The 12576-nt window shown below is 40.6% G+C and overlaps 1 protein-coding gene across 1 annotated transcript in view; it reads right to left on the bottom strand.

Moving 5' to 3' along the window:
- Positions 1–2525: 2525 nt before the first annotated feature.
- Positions 2526–12576, bottom strand: part of LOC125485997 (2'-5'-oligoadenylate synthase-like protein 2) — a 29589-nt gene continuing 19538 nt past the window's right edge. Inside the window, 4 exon segments of the mRNA XM_048611734.1 lie at positions 2526–3912; positions 7288–7420; positions 9007–9257; positions 11580–11752. Coding sequence (XP_048467691.1) covers positions 3439–3912; positions 7288–7420; positions 9007–9257; positions 11580–11752 — 1031 coding nt within the window. The 3' untranslated portion in view covers positions 2526–3438.

The following is a 12576-nucleotide window of genomic DNA, read 5'->3' as shown; positions in this document are numbered from 1 at the left end:
TGAGGGAGGAGGTATGGGGGCAGGTGTAGCACTTCCTGCGGTTGCAGAGAAAAGTGCCGGGTGTGGTGGGGCTGGAGGGGAGTGTGGAGCGGACAAGGGAGTCACGGAGAGCGTGGTCCCTCCGGAAAGCAGATAAGGGTGCTGGAAAAGCTCAACATGTCTAACAGCATCTGTGCTGAGAAATCAGAGTTAACGTTTCGGGTCAAATGACACTTGCTCAGAACTGATGATGGCTAGGAAAAAGTTTTTATGCAGAGCTTAGGGTGGGGAATGGGGTAAGGAGTAAATGTCAGGTGGACATAAAGCTCAAAGACCTAAGTTTGAGAGACAGTATTTGAGTGTGGAATGAACTTCCTGAGGAAATGATGGATGTGGGTACAGTTACAATGTTTAAAAGACATTTACATAAAGACATGAAAAGGAAAGATTTGGAGGGTTATGGGCCAGGGGTAGGCTGGTGAGACTAGTTTAGTTTGGGATTATGTTCAGCATGGACTGGTTTGGTCAAAGGGTCTGTTTTCATGCTTTATGACTCTATAACAAGTGGACAGATAAAGGAATGGATAACAATCAGCCTAGGAGGATGAATAGCTACTGATGGTGACAATAGTGGCTAACAATGAATTGGTGTAACAGCAGACCTTGTGAATAACAAGGTCTGGTGTGTGGGGTTAGGGTAAGGACAGGGGAGAAGGTGCTTCAAGCCCTAAAATTGTTGAACTTGACATTGAGATACAAAGCTGTAGAGTGTATAAGTGGAAAATGAGGTGCTTCCTCAGCTAGTGCTGAGCTTTGTTGGAGCATTGCAGCAAGCCTGGGACAGAGATGTTGGCCAGGGACAAGGTGGTGTTTTGAAGTGACAGGCAACTGAAGCTCAGGGGCATTTTTGTAGACAGAACATGTGTTCTGTGAAGCAGTCACCCAGTCTACACTTCATTTCCCCAATGTAGAGGTGACCACATTGTGAGCAGCGAATGCAGTAGATAGATTGAAGTGGTAACTCGCTGCTTCACCTGGAAGGAGTGTTTAGGCCCTTGCATGCTGAGGGGGTAAGAAGAAAATGGGCGGATGTTATACCTTCTTTAGTTGCAGGGAAGGTGCCATGTGGCTTTGCAAGTGTGAAGGAGAAGTTGACCAGGGTGTCCCGGAGGGAATGGTCCTTGCAAAAGGCTGACAAATGAGGGGACAGGAATGTGTATATCATGGTGCCTTCCCACTGGAGATGGTGGAAAAGGCAGCAAATGATCCTCTGATTGTGGATGCTGGTGGGATGATAGGTGAAGACAAGAGGACTCTATCCCTGTTGAGGGAGGGAAGAAACGGGTTGAGGGGCTGAAGTGTGGGAGATGGAACCAACCCAGCTGAAGGCCCTGTCAATAACGGTGCTGGGGAATCCTTAGTCAAGGAAGAAGATGGATATTTTGTAGGCTCCCTTGTTGAAGTTGGCATCATCAGAACAGATGTGATGGAGACAGAAAAACTGGGAGAATGGAATAGAGACTCTCCAGGAAACAAGGTGTGAGGATTTATAGTCAAGGTAACTGTGGGAGTCAGTCGGTTTTTGGTGGATATTGATGGCTGGCCTATTCCCAGAAATGAAAAGAAAGATGTCAAGGAAGGGAAGGGAGGAGTCAGAGATGGACCAGATGAAGGCGAGAGCAGGGTGGAAATTGGAAGCAAGATTGATGAATTTTTCCAATTCTGATTTGAGAGAGAGAAGCACCACCAATGATATCATTGATACACTGGAGCGAGTGGGTGCGGGCCAGAATAGGACTGGAACAAAATATTTTCCCCACAAATAGACAGGCATAACTCGGGCCCACGTGGGTAACCATGGCTAACCCTCTGAGCTGAACAAAGTGAGAGGAGTGAAAAAAGAAGTTGTTCAGGGTGAGCACAAGCTTGGTCAGGTGGAGGAGGGTGGTGGTGGATATGGACAGTTCAGGCCTTTTTTCCAGGAAGAGGAGAGCCCTGAGACCACCTTGATGTGGGGATGGATGTGTAAATGGATTGCACATCCATGGTAAAGACGAGACAGCTGGTGCCTGCAAACTGGAAATTCTGAAACTGACGTAAAGTGTCAGAAGAATCTTGGATATAAGTGGGAAGGAACTAGACAAGAGTAGAAAAAAAAATCGAATCAACATAGGTATGAGAAAATATTACTATGAGAAGATAGTGCCATTTAGTTGGTAAATGGACTGTGATGAGGAGAGGAGTTGCTGTGGATAATGCATATTAGGGAGGGCCGCCAGTTAACTGCCAAACTTTGTTTCATGTTTAAACAAGCTAGTTTGACTAATTTGTCAAGAAATTGTCAAGAGAACAGCTGTCACCTATTTTGTCGAGTTGAGACAAGCACGGTATACGTGCATGTTTGACAAAATATTGAGAGACATTACCTGAAAGGTACTCCTGATCTGGAACTGTACCAAAAGGGTCTAGGAATATCAGAGTATCTGCAGATCCAGAAATAAATCTTAACCTTGAATGATTTAATGAACTAAATAACAGACTCAAAATTGTCAAAGATCTTTACTTTGCATTGTTACATATTCAGTCTGTTGTGATATTGCACAGCAGATTCAATAGTACCTTTAAAAAAGCATGGAGCGAAATTTATTTAAAAAGGCAATTGGATAGCTTCTTCAAATTTCCCAAATCAAAATGATGGCCTGAATGGCCTTCCTCCAAATTGTATAATTCTATGAAACTATGACTATTGTAATACATAATACGTACTTAGCAAATAATATTCCTACTCTATGTAAACAAATGTAAAACATTCCAAACAGATCATGACAGCAAATGAATACAGAACCTATAAAAATACAAAACCAGTCGAATAAACTACTGTAATTAAAAAGAGCGTTATTAATTCACTGCTGCAGTTGGCAACACAATTTGTGCAATATAAAAATAAAATAAATGTGAGCGTTATTTCATTAATTTTGAGAGGAGGGCCACTTGTTGCCATCTCCAATGTGCTATGCAGAGCAGACAGGAGGAACAAGTTATTTCCGAATCACAGGCTGATCTCAAAAACCTCAAGCAGTGATTGGTCACATCAACTGGCCTGGAGGAGTGGTGGGAGTAATCACATTCAAACAAAGAAAATGGGCAAAAGTTCTATTGGTCTTTGGAGATTAAAATATATTGCATTCAAAGTACCATTCTTGCAGTGAATCATAGTTGAATACATGTTTCAAAATGCACAGGGTCATCTTCACTTCAAACATTACTTGAAGTTTCATCTCATTCTCAATGTAAATTTCATTTAAATTTTAGGCATATTTGAAAATACCTAAAATATAGATAAATCAGTTGAAAGGACTAATATGTAGTATATAGATTTGTGACGTGTTCTAATTCAATCCAGTTGATAAGATGTGTCATTAACATTTATTTTAAACTTTTTAGTACTGGTGTTAATTTTCAAGTTCCCCTGCCCCCGCGGAGACGCAAGTTGATGTCAATGGTAGAATGGTGCTCAATGCCGTAGTGTGCCAGCGTGTGCCCATCTTCAAGTATTCTTGACTGAAAGGTCAGGTAGTACTGGCTTGGAGAAATACACTCCACAGATTGGATCTTATTTTTCAGGCTCAAAACCTTGTCAGTTGGGAACACATTAATTTCCAGGTTTTGTCCATTTGGATTCCTTACAAATATCTCCATTGAGTTTATCACAATTAGTTGGAGCTTTGCATGAAAGAATATTCCAGAATCCAATAAGGTTTTGCCATCATTCAGAATGGTTTCATTGAATATCAGGCGTTGATGGTGAACTGAAATGTTCTGGGCTTGATGGATTTGTTCCTTGATCATTGAGATTTTGGTGTCAATGTTGGCCATCATGTCTAATGAGGAGCCATTCAGGCTAATCACAGTGATTTTAAACTGCGGCGTTGGCTAAAAAGAGTTAAAGAAGAAATTTCTTTTATTTTGGGGCTGGAAAGGTGGTTGTGTTGTTTCAATACAAATACCGTAATAATTATATTTCTCAATTTTACTTGCCATCTCTCCTCATTCTTGTGATGATACTAGAACCAGTTCCTGACTTTCGTGTCTAACATTTTTTTGTCAGCTAAGACATAACATTTGTTCAACCATTTCACCAAGTCAGATCTTGTACTTAGCCGATGTCCGCAATCAAAGCATATGGCTAGTGGGAATCCCAGCTGATTCTTTCTGCACTTACACTCAAGTCGCTCTATTCTTTCCAAGTCTGAATCTATCATGGTAACCACCTATTCCCTCCTCCCTCCAATGCCTCCCCAGCTTCCCTTCAAATGCATCTATACCATTCGCTTCAACACATTCTCTTGTAGTTATACTCTTCCCCAGGAGAGATAACATTGTCTCTGTATCCACTCAATTAAAACCTGTCATTATTTTGAAGACCCCTTTGGTATCATCCCTTCAACACTCTTTTTCTTACCAATCCTTTGCTGACATGTATACAAACATATTTTTGGGATCATCCTTGTCAATATTTTCTGCACCTGCTCCAAGTGCCCATTTTATAATATTGTGACCAGGATGCATGCTGATTCCATGTGTGATTTACCCAATGTTCAGTTCAAGTTCAACATAACTTGCCTAATTTTTGACTCCATGGTTCCAGAAATAAATCCTTGTGTTTCGTTCGCTTTCTGGCTGCTGTTGCTAATCTGTGGAGCTTTCTCTGGAGATTGATGTAATTGCAATCCAAGTTACCTCTGTTCCTCTACCCTGCCCTACTTTCACTTTTAAAATAATAACTGACATCTCTATTATCCCTGCCAAAATGAAGCTTCATGTTTATCAGTGTTGCTTTCTGTTTGTCAATTATCTGTCTCTTTGCCAAGTTTATCAATGTCCTCCTGTAATTTGCTAGTGTCCCTCAGTCCTGACTATAGGTGTCACCGCAAATTGTTCATGTAAATTATGAACAGCAAAAGGTCCATCACTGATTTTTGTGAAATGCTACTTCTCACATTCTCTGACTCTGAAAAACAGCCAGGGTATGTTTTCTGGCTTGAAACCAGCTATAATCCATTCACCCAACTGTCCAGACTCTGTAATTGTTAATATTAAATCATTGTCTATTATGGGCACCGTACCAAATGCCTTTTAAGAATTATCATCTTTTCTCTCTTCTACCTGCTCCAAAAATGTAATGCAGTTGGTCCAGCAAGGCTTTCCCCTTTGAAATACATTCTGACTATTTATTTTCATATGTTTCATGTCTGGATCATCTCATCTCTTCTTTTGTGAGAATTCCATTATTTCTCCTGTCACTGAGGTTAATCTCACTGATCTGTAATTCCATGCACATATTCTATCCCCATTTTAAATACAAGAATTGCATTACCTTTCTGCCACTCCTCTCATGTTACACCTTTTTGTAACAATTTATTAACTGTGTAGATTTGTATTGCTATCTCGTTCCTAGACTGTTTTATCTCTGTGGATGCAAACCATCTGAACCTGCAACCTGAAAACAGAGTCCTTCTTTTATTCAATAGATCTCTCTTTTTGATCTTAACTGCACTCATCTGATTGCCTATCACATTATTCAATGTCATGTTTACCAGGTCTATCTCTGGTGCATAACAAAACGAAATAACAATTTAATGTTTCTGTCATCTCTATATTGTTACCTTGTATATTATTCTGTTGAACCCTAATTGGCCTTATTTCCATCATTGCAATTCATTGCTCACCATCTCCACCCCGTATCGAACCACAAACAGTGCTAACCCTAACTCCCTCTGGAGTTATTTTCCGGAATCCCTGGTCTTTGGCTAACCAACATCTGTTGAGTTTGGCGCTTTCCTGGGAGTGACAGGGAGGGTCTTAGTGCATTTGTATTGTGTGAGGGCAGGGGGGAAATCACTTTCAGGGTGAGGAGGGACAGTCACTTTTGGGAATGGGAGGGAATCTCTGCCAGGGAAATGCAGAGTGTGATCACTGTGGAGATGAGGGGCTGATAAGGAAGGGATCACTGTCAGGGATAACGGGTGATCACTGGAGGGGGTGGGGTTAGGGAAATCACTGATCAGAGCATTGATGGGAAGGTCACAGCTGTGGGCTGAGTGGGTTTGTTACGTTCGTTTGAAACAAAAGAAAATGCCATTGATGGGATAGTTAATTGTAGACACACAGCCTTGGGACATTTCAAAACTGAATAGAATACAGCATCTTCTGCCATGAACAAAGGGGGCCTGCTTTAACATTCCACGAATGTGCTGCTCCACATGAGATCCATTAGAGTACAGATTCACTCCACAGTTCTGAAGGAGCCAGGATGGGAAGACGTGGTGAAAAGGGCAGGGTCAGGTCCTAGTACAACGAATAGAATTGCAATGTCAATCTGACAATGATTGCCACTCCTCACGAAGATTAAGCTATAGAGTCCAAGCAACTGGGTACAGTCAGATAGATGGCCAGGTAGTGTACCGAGTGATTGGAGCAAAAAGGCTTACTGAAGTGTCCGGGATTACTCATTGAGTGAATATTGTTCATGCTATTGTAATGTGCCAATCAGATTCACTCTCTGATCCATGAGCTGGTCATAGCTTATATAGAAGTAGACATGCTATAATTTGACTGTGAATGTGGCCTACATAGGGGAGAAAATATGTTGGTCAAGGATACCATTGTTGATCTTTACCACCTTTGAAAGTACACTCATGTACACATGATTCAATTTTAATATTCAAAAATAATCAGATAAATAGCTGAAAAGAAGCAATTTTGCAGGGCAAAGAGGAAAGATTAGAGGAGTGGAGCTAATTGGATAGATCCACAAAAGCACCCACACAGGCACGACAGGCCAAATGGCCTCTTTTATTTGTTCCATCATTCATGATTTTGTGTCCACCCAGAATGAAAAGCAAAAGATCAACAAAAGACTGATCAGATCAGGAATTAACTCAATTTGTACATAGTGCCTTTAGTGTAGTTCAACATCCCTCATACCAGCTTTAGCAAACAAAATTTGACATAGAGCAACATAAGACATTGTTAGCACCAGTGACCGGAATTTTGGAGAAAGAGGTAGATTTACTGAGAATTTAAAAAGAGAACAGTTAAGCAAGAATTTGAATTTGAGGTTGGATTTCCAGAGCGTAGGGCCTAGCCAGCTGAAATTGGGGTATATGTGATCTAACAAAGCATCTTTGTGCTTTATGAATCATGCAAAGAACAATAATCTTTTACTACTCCCTCCTCATTGAGCAACCATTCATTATAATCACTGTTTGATATGAAGTATGCCATGATATTTCTGTAATATTTTACCTCAAATTTCCAGGGTTCAACATTCTGTGCACAGACTTGCTGTAAGCATTTTTTGGCCTCCGTTGCAACCAAGTCCCATCGAGCATTTCTAGCAACATTTCCTGTTGGATCTGCAGGGTCGAGTATCATCGGTCTAATTTTCAAACAACACAAGGATCACTAATCAAATGATGAATTTGTAACACTCATTCTTCAGATGGCATATTTGTATATGTAATTAATTCCTGCTCAGAACCCAGTGTCTCTGCACATAATATCTGTGCTACTTCATAAAGATTCATAAAATCTCTACAGTGTGGAAGGAAGCCATTCGGCCTATCAAGTCTGCACCAACCCATTGAAAAGCATTCTACCTTGACCCAGCCCCCCTCCCAATCCCTATAATTGCTATGGCTAATCCACCAAGCCTGTACATTCCTGGACGCTATCATACAATGTAGCATGGCCAATCCACCTAACCTGCATATCTTTGAACAGTGGGAAGAGACTGGAACATCTGGAGGAAACTCACACAGACATGGGGAGAATGTGCAAACTCCACACAGACAATCACCCAAGGCTGGAACCTGGGTCTCTGGTGCTGTAAGACAGTAGTGCTAACCGTCCAAAGGCAGGAACATGATTTTGGATTCTCAAATCTTTGCTCCTCTACCACTTCTGGGTTCTTATTTTCCAAAAAATGTGCGACCTCTTTGTTTTCTGTTACCCTGAAAGGACAACTTTGAATAAGAAGCCTTTGTGTTTCTATGTTCGGGTTCATGTTTTTACACTCTGCAATGAATTCATTATTCCGTGAAGAAGCCAGAGTGAAAGAGATGTTATTAACCAAATCTGATAAATTATCTGCAAGTTTTACTGGAAGGAAAATATTTCAACCAAATTTAACATTCAAGTGAATGTTTCCTTTTCCCCCCACACAAATGTGTTTCTCTCTGTCAGACCTCTACTGATATCACGCTTGAAGTAGCCAATGAGATGTGAAGGTAATGACTAATGAAGGCATTTTCCCCAAATGTTTGCTTTGCACAGCTGGTTCGTGAAACAAAATCCCATTTATTCAGAGCTCTTCAATTTGTTTTTATATTTTTAAAAAATTGCAATCTAATTTGAAGTATCAATGTCTTATTTGTGTACATAAGTGATTCCTGTTCAGAGCCGAAGAGCATTGCTGCCATAGACCTGTGCTGTTTTATAAAGGTAGGAGCATGATTCTTAATTCTCAAATCCCTTTGTTCCTCCACTCACTTTGGGTTCTTATTTTCCAAGAAATGTTTGACTTCATCATTTTCTGTTATCCCAAAAACTCTGAATAAAGAAAGCTTCCAAAAAAATCACCCAGGTTGGTACATTTACCAAATGAACCCATGTGGAAGTTTATAAATGCTTTGATGAGTTACTTTATATTTGTAATCTCCATAATCCCCAGTCGATGAACCATTGGGACAAGAGGGGAGGGATTTATTTCACAAAACAAGTTGGTAATGATCTGGACTGCATTACCTGTAAAAGTGGTGGAAACACAACCAATAATTATCTGCTAATGGATTTGGAAAAATCGATGTAGGGGAAACATTGGCAGAGCCTTGAGCGAGGAGCATTGGTATCAGACTAATTGAATAGCACTTTCAAAGATTTGGAGTAAGCATGAATGGCTGAATGGTCTCTTTTTGCATAATGATTTTCCATGTGGAACATTACTGTAAAGACAATCCAACTTGCCTTGGTTCTTTAAGTTTGCTTTTCAAGAAGTCAGCCACAAAACAATTGTCGAAGTTATAGTACGTGTTCCAGTAAAGGCATAGCTCTCTGTATCTAACAATCAGTTCCATTACTGTGCGGAATCCTGCAGCAGTATCGAAATTGTCTCCCCTACCCATGCTCTCCCATGCATAGATGACCAGCAGCTCCAGAGCATATTTTGGTGGGAGGAACTCTCCACTTCTTAGTTGACATTTGTATGGTCGGACATACTGTTGGGTTAAATAAAAAAAAATCAACACACGCTTGAGATCCTTGCAAAAGTATTGAAACAAACTTTACCGAGCAAGGTACCCTGTGCAAAGTTTCCCTTGAGGGGAAGAGAAATTAAAGTAAAAGTTCTTTAAAAATGTAAAGACAGAGAATTTGTTTCCACGTGCAGGGGAAGCTTTAATATAATTGACAAAAGAGGGAGAGGAGCAGAGGTTTTTTTATGAGTGTCGTATTGTGATTCCGAATGCACTGCCTTTAAATGGCAGTGAAAGCAGGTTTACTTGTAACTTTCAAAAGGAAATTGATTATATACAGTGTATGAAAAGTGGAAACTGACAGAGATGTGGAGAAATCACAAGGGAATGGGATTATTTGGATAGTTCAGCATGAAGCACAATTTTTTTTCTTCTGAACTCTATCATTCTATTAACTACCTGCAGAGGCCAGGGATAGAAAAGCAAAATCTGGTCACATTGACCTTTCTGCTGAATCTTTGTTCTACATGTCTGTTTAGAGGCCCTGGAGGAGAAACTCATTTGTGCAGTATGAAAGCCAAGGTTTTACACCAGTTTTACAGATAACAGGCTTCCATTTAGCTGTTAGTGCAGATAATATTTTACAAGCAAAGGGTTACACTTATTCATTCCTATCTCCACACAATCCTGGTTGCATAAAATGTTCTTATCCAATCATATTCAAATTTACACACATGATAATGTGATCCTTTCATATCATTACATGCCCAGCTCTCATCCTGTTAATATGTACCTGTTATGACAGGAACTCAAACTCTCATGTCTCTCCCATAACAATGGGAATAGAATCTTTTGTGTTTCTGGCATTAAGTGGTACAATTAGGCAGTCCTCCAGACAGGTTCTGAAGACATTTCACCTAATCAACTGATTGTGCCCAATCGGGATATGCTCAATCAGGAAGACAAAGCTTCCTCCAGTCAATCCCAACTTTAAAACATTTCTACTTATATGGATGTGCAAACACTTGCAATCGAGGTTGGATGAATTCCAAAAACCAGTGAAAGGGCCACACACATTTAACCGGAAACTGAATGCCATATATAAAATATATTGGCAAACTGGAATTCCAGTCAGGCCAAACTGAAAGGACCACTTGAATCGATGCTATTGTTTAAAAAAAATACAGGAACTGTAAAAATAACTTACCTGTTGACAACAACCTCTGCACTGAAGAATTCTGAGGAAGCTCACCTCCTGTCTCACTCATGTGATTTCTCACAAGGGTCCATAAACAGTCGTGAGACCCCTCATTAACTTAGAGAAGGGCCTGCACCCTTAGTGCATCGAAGTTGAGATCAACTAAATTAGCAGAGGCCAAATATGCACATGCATTGGCTGTGGAATCCCAGCCTTAAGTCTGTTGTTTATGATACACATTTTACAACTGACATAAACAGGAGGAAATACATCAACTTTCAGCTCATTTCCATACTCTCTTATTTCTTATTCCATTTAACCTCATTTGCATTAGAACATGGTCAAGAAACTGAAAAGAACAGGTTTATGACTGGCAGAGCAGCTTTCACAATGCACATAATTATTACAGCAAAGGAGGCTATTCAGCCCATCATATCTGCAGCAGCTCTCTGACTGAGCATTCTCTCAGAGCTGCCCTCTGACCTTTCTCTGTATGCAGCCTTGCACACTGTTCCTTTCCAAATCACATCTAGCTTCCTGTTGAATACTTCAGTTGAACTTGCCTACACCAAATGTTTAGCCAATGCATCCAAAATCCTAAGCACTCACTGCATGAACATGACTTTTGTTGCGCACCTTTGCTTCCTTTGCCAATTTCTTTAAACCTGTGTCATCTGATTCTCAAGCCTTTCAGAAGTGGGAATAGTTTCTCCCTTTCTGCTCTGTCTAGACCCCTCATGGTTTTTAAAACTGCCACCAAATTTTCTCTCAGCCTTCTCTTCAAGTAAAGCAGTCCCAACTGCTTAATCCATCTGCATAACTGAAGTTCCTCATCCCTGGAACCACTCTCATTAATATTTTCTACACTCTCTCCAATACCTTCACAGTTTCCTATAATGCAGCTCCTAGAAATGGATGTAATACTCCAGGTGATACCCAACCACAGACTTACGTAAGTTCAACACAATCACCTTTGTGTAAGCTTTATTGACCATGCTATCAAACTATCCTTCCATCTTTCTGACATATGTACATTGCACCAGGTCCCTCTGCTCCTGTACCCCTTTAAAATTGTACCTTTTTTAAAAACTTTTTCAAGTTTTTGTTCACAGTACATAAATAAACTTCAACAAAGTCCTTGCATCTACCTCTATATACCAGTGTTTCACAAGGCGGATCAGGTCCTTTAGTTTAACTGGATGGCACTTTACAAAGTTTCTCTGAAGTTCAGTGAAGCATGTTGAGAATTCTCCTCCAAATCCTTTGGCCTTAATCAGGTCCACATAAACCTGGGCATTTGGGCGGGTTTGTGTTTGCTGACCTTAGAGACAGTGAAGAAATGGTCTATTATTTTTCAGGTTCTGGACAATTTAACACAGAATAAACTTTTAACGATTGATGGAAGACCATTTTTTAAGGAAGAACAGGAATAAAAAAACCTTCAAAATGCTGCAAAGCTGAAATAAAATCAACATTCTGGAAGTGCACATTGTGTGGTTTGTCCCAAGAGTTTTGCAGGTTTCTCACCATTACTTTGGTAGGAACATTGGAGAAATAGTGAGAACGTCTGTTTTGCATTTCCTTCTGGAATTTGAGGAATAGAACAGCAGGACATTGGCACAATCTATGCATTTCTCCTTGATTTCAATGTTGTTAGACATACCAAATTCTACCTGATATGTCTAACAACAGTGAAATCAAGGAGAAATGCAGATCCCACGTAGACAAGCTGAAGCTGAAGGTCCTCAGTTATTTCAGTCAGACCAGTGTGCATTTGGGGCTATTCTTTTAAAAGACAGTGTAAGTGTAAGAGATAGTAGGAACTGCAGATGCTGGAGAATCTGAGACAACAAGGTGCAGGGCTGGATGAACACAGCAGGCCAAGCAGCATCATAGGAGCAGAGAGGCTGACGTTTCGGGCCTAGACCCTTCATCAGAAAAGGGGGAGGGGAAGGGGGTTTTGAAATAAATAGGGAGAGAGTGGGAGGCGGATAGAAGAGGGATAGAGGAGAGGATAGGTGGAGAGGAAACAAACAGGTCGAAGAGGCGGGGATGGAGCCAGTAAAGGTGAGTGTAGGTAGGGAGTTAGGAAGGGGATAGGTCAGTCCAGGGAGGACGGACAGGTCAAGGGGGCGGGATGAAGTT

This window comes from Rhincodon typus, chromosome 24 (assembly GCF_021869965.1).
Source record: "Rhincodon typus isolate 14 chromosome 24, sRhiTyp1.1, whole genome shotgun sequence".
NCBI classification, from domain to species: Eukaryota; Metazoa; Chordata; class Chondrichthyes; order Orectolobiformes; family Rhincodontidae; genus Rhincodon; species Rhincodon typus.
This window is presented reverse-complemented; position numbering and strand designations above follow the sequence as displayed.